The 12,186-nt window shown below is 36.7% G+C and overlaps 1 protein-coding gene across 50 annotated transcripts in view; it reads left to right on the top strand.

The window, feature by feature from the left end:
* The window catches only part of RIMS1 (regulating synaptic membrane exocytosis 1), a 606,124-nt gene that overhangs the window by 493,015 nt on the left and 100,923 nt on the right, over nt 1-12,186 (top strand). For 45 of the 50 annotated variants that reach the window (XM_027550929.1, XM_027550882.1, XM_027550886.1 and 42 more), the window contains 2 exons: nt 2,437-2,549; nt 8,321-8,487. The exons of the other annotated variants lie outside the window; for them this stretch is intronic. In XM_027550929.1, the coding sequence (XP_027406730.1) occupies nt 2,437-2,549; nt 8,321-8,487 (280 nt within the window). The remainder of the gene's footprint in view (nt 1-2,436; nt 2,550-8,320; nt 8,488-12,186) is intronic. 50 annotated transcript variants of the gene reach the window in all.

A 12,186-nucleotide genomic window follows, 5' to 3' on the forward strand; every position in this document is an offset into this window, starting at 1 on the left:
CCCATAGACGGCAGCCCACTAGGCTCCCCTGTCCCTGGGATTCTCCAGGCAAGAACACTGGAGTGGGTTGCCATTTCCTTCTCCAATGCAGTGAAAAGTGAAAGTGAAGTCGCTCAGTCGTGTCTGACTCTTAGCGACCCCATGGACTGCAGCCTACCAGGCTCCTCCGTCCATGGGATTTTCCAGGCAAGAGTACTGGAGTGGGGTGCCATCACCTTCTCCGTGGAGATATGTAGCTGATGACAAACCAGCCTGTCTGTAGGGTCTTCCAGGTGTATTAGATGGAAAGCCATCCTTCATTCTTAGGGATGAAAAACCTGGTCTTCTCTAAGGGACAACTGTAACCTGCGTGTACTTTGCTAATCACACATCACCTTCAATCTGAAGCATCTTCCTTAATTTTTCCATGACTTCTTGGCCACCCTGCTGTGTGTTTCTCAGGCCCACCCCAGGAATTCTGTGTCTCTTATTTAAAGAGATGAGGTGCTTTCCTGGCAAGGTTAAGTCACCAGAACTATTTCAGACTGCTTTAGGCTGTAGTTCTTGGGAAATAATCTTTTCAATGCTCCCCACCAAGAATTACATGATGCCAAATGTGAAGGTCACAAAGCTATAGGCTAACCAATGTCAAAAATTTATTAAAATGTCTGTCATTGCTGAGAATATTAAGCTGACATCATTTAAATCTGCTTTTATTACAAGTCGAGATTACTTGGATTTGTTTTAAGCGTTAATTGTAGAGTACAGCTGCTTACAGTTCATCTGTCTTCCTCAAAGCCCAAAGCAGATGACCTAGGCGTTACCCACATCACAGGCAGATGGCAAGCAGCAGACTCCTGTACATTTTCTCACTGGGTATATGGCTTTCTATAAGTACAGCTCACATTTTCAATAATTTTAATTCTCTTGCATAGCAGTTTGCTTTGTTATACTTACTATGACTCCTTACGTATTGTCAAGTAAGTAACACATTTAGAAACTGCTCTTCCCAAGGTCTTTATTGAGCCGCACTTTAATCACAATAGTATCATTTACAACCATGAGTCAAAGCAAGTGTTGTGACTGCTTCATTCACGTAACTGTGTCATTAGGGGTTGATATCATCTGTCTAATACACTGACTTTAAGCAAAGCAAAACATCTAATAACTTGGTGTGAAAAGACAATTAAAACATTTACCATACATTTCACACCATGTACTTATCTCATGGGCTATTAGTCTGTACTTGGACACACAGCAAAAGCTACATATTTACTGAATTTCCATGAGTGTCAGTGTCTTTTATCAAGGATCACAGGCCATGTTTAATCACTGCAGTGGAAAAGATTTGTTAGCAAGTGTCTTTATAAACTCCTGGTTAGATAGGAAATTGACAACCAGGTCAATTAAATGTATCAGTATTCCCATTCTCCTTTAAATCACAAAACCTCTTGGCAGAAACCCCAGTACATTCATTACAAAACAATGGGTTTTGCTCAGATATATGTGTATGTAAGCAACTTAATAATAAACTCTAGCACTTGTTGCAGAGATTGGCAAAAGATAAGTTATAAAGCATAAACATGGTCCTCATACAACACAGGTACATGTACACAACTGTACTCTTATTTTTTCATTTGTAAGAATGTAAAAATTAAAGACAGGGTCTTTAAGCTCCTTGTGATAGATTCTGACTTAAAATAGCTCGTACTTTACTGAAGGCAGTACTTCACATCTATACAGTCACACCTGCTACACTACTTAGACGCTTAATAAAGGCTTAACTGGAATACACTCTTTTATTTACAATTTAAATTAAAAACCTAAAGTTCTATATCACATCTTCAAGAAGTATGAATTTCGTTTTTGTGGTCAGACAGAGCTTTCAGAAATAGAAAATAAATCTTGTCCTTTAGCAAGTCCAGTTTTTAAGATTGGCAAATATTCATGAAAAACGGTTGGTAGAAATGAAGGATTTAATAAGAATGCCTCAGAAAAGCGGATGCTCTTCCGTTAGAAGAGATTTTTGGAGCCTGCTTCAGCTGACAATGTTACCTGGTGTGCATGTGTCTCAGTAAACACGTGGAGTTTTGTGTGATGTGTTCACTTTATATGTACAAGCAACCAGTTCATTCAATAGGGAGCATATTTTCACAATCAGACTCAATTTTACATAATCACTTATGAAGAATTGATATTATTTCATCTCCGATAAACTCACAGGGTCCTTAGCTTTTGTTACTAACCTTTGTGTCCCCCATCCTGTGTGATTTGAGTCACATTCTTTGTTAGAGCCCCAGTTGCTAGCATTTGATCTTCTGCCTTTTGTTTGTTAATCATGTCATTTTGAGATTTTACTTGAAATCATTATCAAAAGCATTGCAGTCTTAATTAAACCATTCGGTTCCCCAGAGGTGCTTCGGTGTTTTAACGGATTGCCGTTGTGTGTTTTTGCAGCAAGCTTAGTAGTGGAGGAGCGAACGAGACAGATGAAAATGAAAGTGCATCGATTTAAGCAGACAACAGGGTCTGGTTCTAGTCAAGAACTTGATCGCGAGCAATATTCCAAGGTAAAACCAGTAACTGACCAATAGTTTCCCTGGTAACAAAAAAAAAAAGTACAGTGTGGGTAGCAGGTAGGACCAGTGAGCCCTTAAGTTACAGGAGAGAAATTATGCTTCAGATGATGGCCTTGCATCATGACTTCTCTGCTCTTAACATGGGCGCAAGATAGAAGTTTAGTAATGTATCATTTATGAATTTGGATTAAATGTTTTCTAGAAAAAAGAAAATGCTTGATGTTACAGTCATTTAATGATTGTCAGTAGTCAAATTCACATCAGTAAGGTAAATGAAGCCATTTTATCTCTTGAATTTCATTCAACACTCTATTTTAAATATTAAGATGTAAATTTATAGTCATATACTATTTGTGGTTGATAATTCCTATGGACATTTCACAGTGAGTGAAAATTGTGTGATGTGAGATTTCTTATCGATCTGTCTTTAGTAAGAAAACTGATTTAAACTCTTAGAAACTGAAATCCACATAATTTTAAGAGATAATAAAAACTTATATTTCAAAATTATTTTGTAAGGATGCATTGAGGAGTTTATAAACTGCTAAATAGTATCTGATAATTTTGATTAAAATATGATTTTTAATTAAAATAAGAGTTTTATGCTTCATTAAGCAATTTTGAATATATTATCTGATTTATTTTTAAAATATTTTTTAAAAGACTACAAAAGCTACAGGATGTGCTAAGTTGTTTCAGTCATGTCCAACTCTTTGCAACCCTGTGGACTGCAGTCCACCAGGCTCCTCTGTCCATGGGATTCTCCAGGCAAGAATACTGACTGGAGTGGGTTGCCACGCCCTCCTTCAGGGGATCTTCCTGACCCAGGAATCGAACTCAACTCTTATGTCTCCTGCATTGGCAAGTGAGCTCTTTACCACTAGTGCCACCAGAGAAGCACACTACAGGATACCCTGTGTTATAATTTGGTATCTAGAGCCCTTTTACAAGTAATGACCTTTTAGAAATTCAAAATTAAGTAAAAACTATACTAAATTAATGTTGTTAGCTTGTTGTATGAACCTAGTAAAACCTACTCATTTTTAAATAGTGAGGTTGTTCATTATGTAGCCAGATATTCAGAAACTAATACAAAAATATACAGGCGGTAACAAAATCAGATTTGTTACCAGCCCACCATACAGGCATGTGTGTTGAACATCGTCTTATCATTTTATGACTTTATGTCTTAGTTTAACTGCAGAAGGTTCCAGCTGGACAAAGCTCAAGGTCACTGTGATCTGGTGGAGCCCAACTCCCTAGGAGTCTGAAACAATATTTTAAAAAGCAAAATCAGTAAGGCAAAAAAAAAGAGAGAAATATTAGTAAGCAGAATATCTTGATGTTGCCCAAAGTTGCTGATTCCTTCTCCACATGTTTTTTCCTCCAGTTTGTACTTTATGATATTATCACTTAATCAGCTATTTGTCTGTCTTTATGGATATCATCATCATTTTTGTTTTCCTTTACACAAATGCGGTAAGCATTATAAAACAGGTTAAGTTAGAATTTCTTCCTTCACTGTGGCATGTGCTTATTTGGGAAGGATCTTTAAACTAGAAAAGCTTAATCAAAGATGGAAATGCTTTCTTAATTTCTTAGCATCATGTCAGAGGATGAGGTCAGATTGAACCACAGAGAGAGGTAGAGCCAGTACAGAAAACAAGAAAGATTCTAATAAAGAATCAGCATAAAATCCTGAAAGCCTTTCTGAACTGGGCCTCTAGTCATTCATCAGGTGATCAAAAAACTCTAAGATGAAGTGCCCTAGCCTCTAAACCACCCTAAACCACCACTACCGCTTGTTTTCGTAATGAATCAAAAGTAGGTGTATCCTGATTGAGAGATTCCAGAATCTGAAAATACCTAAAAATGACCCTCTCTAGTCCAGCTGTCTCATTTACCAGATTTATGAAAACTGAGGCTCTCTCTGAAGAAGGGAGATACTTTCTCTTCATTAGCAGACTTCCTGTTTGGTGGTCAGCCCTCCATTCCCTAGCTGGAACTTAGATGCCCTTTGCTCTTCCTGTGACACCAATGAAATGTATACATGACTCCAGCCTGATTCAGAGGCTCTCCTATGGCTTTTAATTTGTATATAGTTGAATTATTATATTCTAACATTCCTTTCTTGTTTGCATAGGCATCCTTTTCCTTTTTCTCTTTCAATGTATTTGAATATTAAAAAACCCTTTACTTTTAAATATGTTACAGTTGCTTTCACTGCATATATTGATACTATATATTACATAAATAAAATTATTATAAATTATACTGATAAGTGTGAGATCAAAGATATGGTATCTTTAAAAACATGAGACTATAATACAGGAAAAATATTTAGGGTAAAATAACAAATAATTGGCTTATATTAAATTTTATGGGTTAAGTAAAAGGTAAATACTCTGCATGATTCTAATATGCCTAAAGCTTACAATGAATTTCTAAAATAATGTCCAGTAGTAATTTCTGTTAATCCTCTCTTCTTTTTTCTTTCTTAAATTTACCCTTTTACCCCAACCTCTTAACAATTTACAAAGATCTATTTGTATTTGTATAACTGAGAACCAATAATTTCATAAATTTAATGTACACTAAATTTTGAACTTTATTCCCTGATTGATTTATTTTTAGTCATTCAGCACTTTGCTAAAGCAAAGCACCTTAATTGAAATTCTGGCAAATTAGAAATTGATTAACTGTTTTCAAATATTTATAATGAAACACCAACAGAATTCGATTTTCTTCAGCACAAAGAATTACCAGACAGATGTAGTATAATTCCTAAGATGTTTCAAGCCTGACACCCCCTTAAAGTATTAAATGAACCTAACTCCATCCTGAGTAAGGAATTAGCAGTAACTTGGTTTCTGAGAAAATACAAAACTACATCACTGTCCCTGAAATGTGACACTGCTACATTTTCATTGATATTAGAGCCGCATGCCCTGGCGATGGAGTGGATTTCATCAATGGGTAGTGAATTTTCATATAGGTCTCACATTTGAAAGAGCACTTCTGTTTCTGTAACTTAGAAACAGCAAGAGTTGACGTGATAGGTTTTGTAGGAGCTTCTGAATGTTTATTATAAGTTATGAAAACGGTAGCCCTATTATCAAGGCTTCCTTCACATCAAGGACTAATTTCCCTACTATATGATCAATATGAATTTCTCCTGAGGATGCTACATTTCTCAAAATACATTTAATGTATTTCCATTAAAATATTTAATTGTTAAATAGGAGTTTTAAAGAATCATGCTTGATGAAAAGTCAAAGTTATTAAACTTTTAACAGATTTTGAAAATAAATAGATACAGTAGTATAAAGTGAGTGTAAAGTCTTTCCTTCAAATTACACATGTGAAGAAAACTGTGACATTGTGTCAGAATGACGAATTATTCTTTACCCCAATATAAAAAAAAAATGTTAACATGACAGTCTTTCAAACTTTTTTGTTTTGTTTCTTGACAGGAGTAGCAGAAGTCTATATACAAAAGGAGAAGAACAGATAATTTATAGGAAAGGAGAAAATCTTTAGTTGGAGAAATAATTCCATGCATATTCCATTACCCTTGGTTTATAGTCCTCACTGCTTGTTATTGGCATTTGCCAAATAAGGGGAGACTTTGTTCTAGGGGTCAACACCATGCCAGAATATTTCCTACAGCTATTAATTTTCATTGTATTAGAAACAAATTAGTTCATATTCTCTCAAGTACAAGCTATTATTTCAATTTTTGGAAATATTACAGGAATGACATATTTACATAGCAAAATAGTTTTAGAGACAAGTGATATTGGAATTATGTTTTTACCCCAGCAACAGTATTAAATTCAGCTTCCACCACGTGAGCATGTTATGTTTTTACATCTATGTAAATAAAAACCAGTTCTGATTGAAATGAATCCTGCCAGTTAGTGTCAGGCTACCAGATATGACAATTTGATGATAAAAATTACCATGCTACTTTAAATACATTATCATAACTCATGTTAACTTTAGGTCACATACAAAGTTGTGTAAATAGCTCATTTCTGAACATATTAACATATATGCATTTTCTTTTGGATTACTATTTAGCATATGGCTTTGAAAAATAAATCATGCAATCATGAAAAAATTATCTGAAAATAGAATTTTATAGACATTCTATAAATTTGGAGTTGTGAAATTTTTTGCCCAACACATACATGTGAGAGATGGAAAATTAAAGCTAACATTTAAATACCTTCACCCTGAACTGCTGTCATATGAAGAATTATTAAATAAACATGGTCCTTTTTCTAGAACTTTTAAAGTAAGTATTATTGTCCTATAATTGTATATATAGAACCACAATTAAGCATCATTTTACATAGTATTCTTTAGCAAGACAATTGTTTATGCAAAATGTTTAACTAGTTAGGATTATTTTAGATTTGTTAAAACTCACATAATATGGAGCATAGAGGAAGGGTGAGTTTTTCTACAAGTTTAACAAACATTTGATGTTTTCACACCTGAGCACATAAATGCAGAATTAAATTGCTTGATAAGAAACATAAATAGCTGGTGTTGGTCGTGTGTCCCTTTAGTCATATGTTCTTTTATTTTATGTAAGAAGTTATCTTACCTTCCAGTACCTAACAATAGAAAATCAATTATGTATTTGTTATTTCAAAATTGTAGATACTTCTATAACCTTACTATTTATTATGATTTAAACACACATAAAAATATAGACTGTATAAAGCTACTCACAGTGTGATTCGTTGCAGTAAGACAGTAAAGTAGAAATAGAAAAAAAAATACTTTTGACATCTTCACCAATTTTAACTTTTACCTAATGATTTCTACAACTTTAGATAATAAATACTTAAGACAGATACAAAGACACATTGAGGGGCTTCGCTGGTGGTTCAGTGGCTAACCCTGTGCGCTCCCAATGCAGAGGGCCCAGATTTAATCCCTGGTTGGGCACCTAGATCCCACGTGCCACATAAGACCTGCCTGCACAACTAAATTAATTAATTAATTTAAAAATAAAGACATTTAAATATGAGATGTAGCATATACTGAAATTTTAATAGGAATCCTTTTTTTTTTTTTAACTTTCAACACTTAGTTAATAGTTTAATCTGAAAATGAGTAATTAAACCGTAATAGAGAGAAAGTCAAAGTTCTGTCTTTGCCTCCATCACCTCACTTGAATTTGGCATAATCCCTTTGCTTTCTTATCAACTCTTTTTTTTTTTTTTTTGAGAGTTTTATTTTTTGGTAAAATGTGAAAGAATGTGACATCTTAAAATGGGGAGAGTGTGTAGGGTAAATTAAATATCAGTTTTAGAATGCCTCAAGAAGCACAGACAAATGGAAGTAGTCTCTTTCATGAGTAGAGTAGAAGGTGAGTAGAATTTGTAGGCTGTGATGAAAATCAAGAAAAGAGAAATTGACGTACTGGAGAAGAGGAATAATGCAATTTTGAGGTAGTAAGTAGGTGCGAGTCATTTATGTAGTAAATTTTCCACCCAAGCATTGACACTTCTGATTATTTTGTCAGTCGGTCCTCATAGAGCACTTCTTACCGTTCAGAGGACGCGGGATGGTTCTGTTGGAAACCATACATCATGCTAGCGTTGGGTCACTTTAGATTTCACACCTAGTTTTATAAAAGTGCACTTTTGCTTGATGCGGGCAGAGTAGCCGCTAACCTCACCGTGTTATCTCTGCTTCCCCCCACCCGGTAACGGAGCTCACACGCTCTTGTTTTCACTCCTTAGTATAACGCACACACAGATCAGTACAGAAGCTGCGACAACGTCTCCACCAGATCCTCAGACAGCGACGTCAGCGACGCGTCTGCCGTGTCCCGAACCAGCAGTGCCTCCCGCCTCAGCAGCACCAGCTTCCTGTCCGAGCAGTCTGAGCGGCCTCGGGGCAGGATCAGGTGAGTGGCCACCACTCGTGCCAACCAGGTAGAAGTGCACCTAGCCTCCTGCTTATTCTCGCTCAGAGTTTAGGTAGAGGAGCCAGAGCGTTTCACTGAAATGACCAGAAATAGGGTGGCTTCAGCCTTGGTTCACTGTTGTGTAATATTGCCCAGATTCTGTGGTCCTTCCTATCAGGTGGGGCTTGTAACCACAGAGCAATCTCTAAAATTCCTTATAATATCATTAAATCCATAAAGCATTCTTTAGTCCTGTGTTGGGAAGCCTCTCTGTAAAGGGCCCGGTAGTAAATACTTCAGGCTCTGCTGGACAGCCTCTGTTGCGATGATTTACAATGTCCTTGTACAGAAACTCTGCAAACGAGTGAGCACAGTCATAGTCCAATAAAGTTTTATTTACAGAAGGACAGAGAGCAGGCTACATTTTCCCGTAGGCTATAATTTACTGAGCTCGTCTTCAGTCCCCAAGCAGTTGGTACACCTTCAGGTGGGGGTGATTGCAAAATACACATACCTCTTTTTTACATTATGGGACTTGTAAGAGATTTGCATGTAGTTTGTTTAAATCACCAGCAATTATCTTGGTTCTCACGAGGTAAATAACCCTGCTAAAGGGGAAAAGACCTCAGGAATCTGGTCCTGTCTTCAGTAAAACAGATTCAGTATGGACAAGGCATATTTTGTATTTGTTCTTAACTAGTTCCCAGAAGTAGAAGTTTGACTGAAGGCAGTTTTGGGTTGTTGAGAGGCCCATAAAATGTAAATGTTCAAAACAGGAGCAGTTATCTTCCTAACACTCTGAAAGCTGGTATGATGGCACGTTTGAATGATGATCCTGGAGTGTTCTGTCTTCCTGGATTTCTCTGCACCTTGCTCACCTGTTGATGTAATTTGAGAGCAGTTATCTTACTGTTAATTGACAGTGTCTCACTGAGAATCTACAAGAGAAGTTCTGATCAGTCAAGATATTAGTGGAACGTTTTATCTTTATTTTGAATATTCTCTGCCTCTGGTCCTAACAGAGTATTAAGTTCTCTAAAAGTGAAGAAAGAATTAGAAGAGCTAGAGAATATATCTATTGAGCTGCTAGGTTAGAGGGTGTAAAAATGATTCTAATTGATCCCCTTGTATTGAAATATTATTAAGATACTGTGTTTCAGAACCTATTCAGTTTAGCAAGAATATTGATAAATAGGGATTAAACAAAAACTTTTCACTTTTAATCACTAGAAACAATTTATATTCATGATAGACTCTAGTGGCCTGAGTCTTATGGTATAAAGTATAACTAATTAATAGAATTCATGTCACAAACCAACTCTGAGAATGCTATGTGGGTCCACTGTCATTCTCTTGAAATTTCAGGAGAATAAAGTCTTCAAAAATTTATCTTCAGAAAAAACTTGGCAGCATGGCTTTTAAGGAAGAAAGCAAAGAACAGAAATTTTAGGCAGCTCAAGAGCAAGGTACTATGATTTTGTACAAAGCGTGAGAAGGAATTACATAATAGTGATTAGAGCCAAGGTTACTTCGTGGGAAAATGATAGTTTATCAGATCAGTTCAGTTCAGTCTCAGTTGTGTCCGACCCTTTGCAACCCCATGGACTGCAGCATGCCAGCTTCCCTGTCCATCACCAACTCCTGGAGCTTACTCAAACTCATGTCCATCACTTCGGTGATGCCATCCAACCATCTCATCCTCTGTCATCCCCTCCTCTTCCTGCCTTCAATGTTTCCCAGCATCAGGGTCTTTTCCAATGAGTCGGTTCTGTGCATCAGGTGGCCGAAGTATTGGAGTTTCAGCTTCAGCATCAGTCCTTCCAATGATAACACTCACTATATTATACCATGATACGAAGTAGAAGATAGATGATGTTTTGCCTCCTTGATTCATATGATTTCTATTTATTGAAGTTGGTGAAGACAGAGATTAGACCTGGAAACAGTACAAGTGAATTTCTTAGTGACAAATCTGTTTTCTCTGGGCATTTCCCTGTTTTCAGCTCCTCTTTCTTTTCTCTGTAGCTTGGAGCATGTTTGAGTTATTTTTATATAAGTGGATTATGTAAAGGCAGGCAGTTAAACTAATGGCTAAACAAGTTTCCCCTGAAGCTAAGGTGAAGAAGTATTTTCCTGTGGCCCGATGCTCAAGGTCATAATTGGTAGATGTTTGATTTCTTAGAACACTTAGGAATAAAGAGGGTAGGATGAGATACGGAGGGGCATGACTTTCTTTTGACATTTAAAACCTAGTTATCTTTTGATATATGTTCTTCCCAAGGAATATCCATAGGTGCACAAACGCACATGTTAACACACATGCGTGCACACACACACACACACACACACACACACACACACAGTTCAGTTACTTTGCATCCACCATTAGCCTTGTGGTAAATACTTGAGAGTTAGACTGTGAAGAAGGCTGAGTGCTGAAGAATTGATGCTTTTGAACTGTGGTGTTGGAGAAGACTCTTGAGGGTCCTTTGGACTGCAAGGAGATCCAACCAGTCCATTCTGAAGGAGATCAGCCCTGGGATTTCTTTGGAAGGAATGATGCTAAAGCTGAAACTCCAGTACTTTGGCCACCTCATGCGAAGAGTTGACTCATTGGAAAAGACTCTGATGCTGGGAGGGATTGGGGGCAGGAGGAGAAGGGGACGACAGAGGATGAGATGGCTGGATGGCATCACTGACTCGATGGACATGAGTCTGGGTGAACTCTGGGAGTTGGTGATGGACAGGGAGGCCTGGCGTGCTGCGATTCATGGGGTCGCAAAGAATTGGACACGACTGAGTGACTGAACTGAACTGAACTGAAAAACTTGAGAGGAGGGTTTGTAATGGAGAAACAAAGAACAAAATGATATCAAATGGTTGCAGGCTCTTCAAACTTAAATATTCCTAGTGCTTATAACACTGTGAATATTTATTTTTCTCAATATAATACTGTTTTGCATTTCTTTATTTTTAGTAACTACCTTCATAGGTTTTAAAATTCTATGTATTCAAGCTCATATATAAAGTATCTGATCAATATGATAATAGATATATTTACATTTCATAATAGATACCAGTAAACCTTTGAGATCCAATCAAGCATAAAGACTTTATTATTTCCCAAGACTTCATGATAGTATAATATCTATGCCACACGCTTAAGGAGATTATAATCTGTTTAAGAGTTTAAAACCTATTTTTTATGTTCTGGTTCCCTATACTGAGCAACTGATCTGATCTGATCTGATCTGATCCCTATACAAGATCTTTGACAATGTGGGCAGGAAGCTGAGATGGTTAAGATAAAACCAGGACTCAAACCCTAGCCTTTTCTTTCCACACTGAACACAAACTTTCCCCCACACTTAGTAAATTTAAAGATTAAAATATGTGCTATATTTATTTTAAAAAATCAGCATGTAAACCCACTCACTTCAAACCCATGTTGTTCAGGGATCACGTATAAGTATCTTTGCTTTTATCTTCCTATGAAGATATAACATGGAATGCTTGGCTCTACGTTGCCTGGGATGGGTTTTATACTGAAAGTCATTAAAAGCATTAGGAGACACTGCAGCATCCCCTGAAGACAGTGTTCAGTATCTAAAAGTCCACCAAGGGTCCAGTACACCCCTGAAGGACCCAGAGAGAGAGAAACCACTGACTTCACCTTGTCCAGATCATATAGAACCATAG

The sequence above is a fragment of the Bos indicus x Bos taurus genome, chromosome 9 (genome assembly GCF_003369695.1).
Source record: "Bos indicus x Bos taurus breed Angus x Brahman F1 hybrid chromosome 9, Bos_hybrid_MaternalHap_v2.0, whole genome shotgun sequence".
NCBI lineage: Eukaryota > Metazoa > Chordata > Mammalia > Artiodactyla > Bovidae > Bos > Bos indicus x Bos taurus.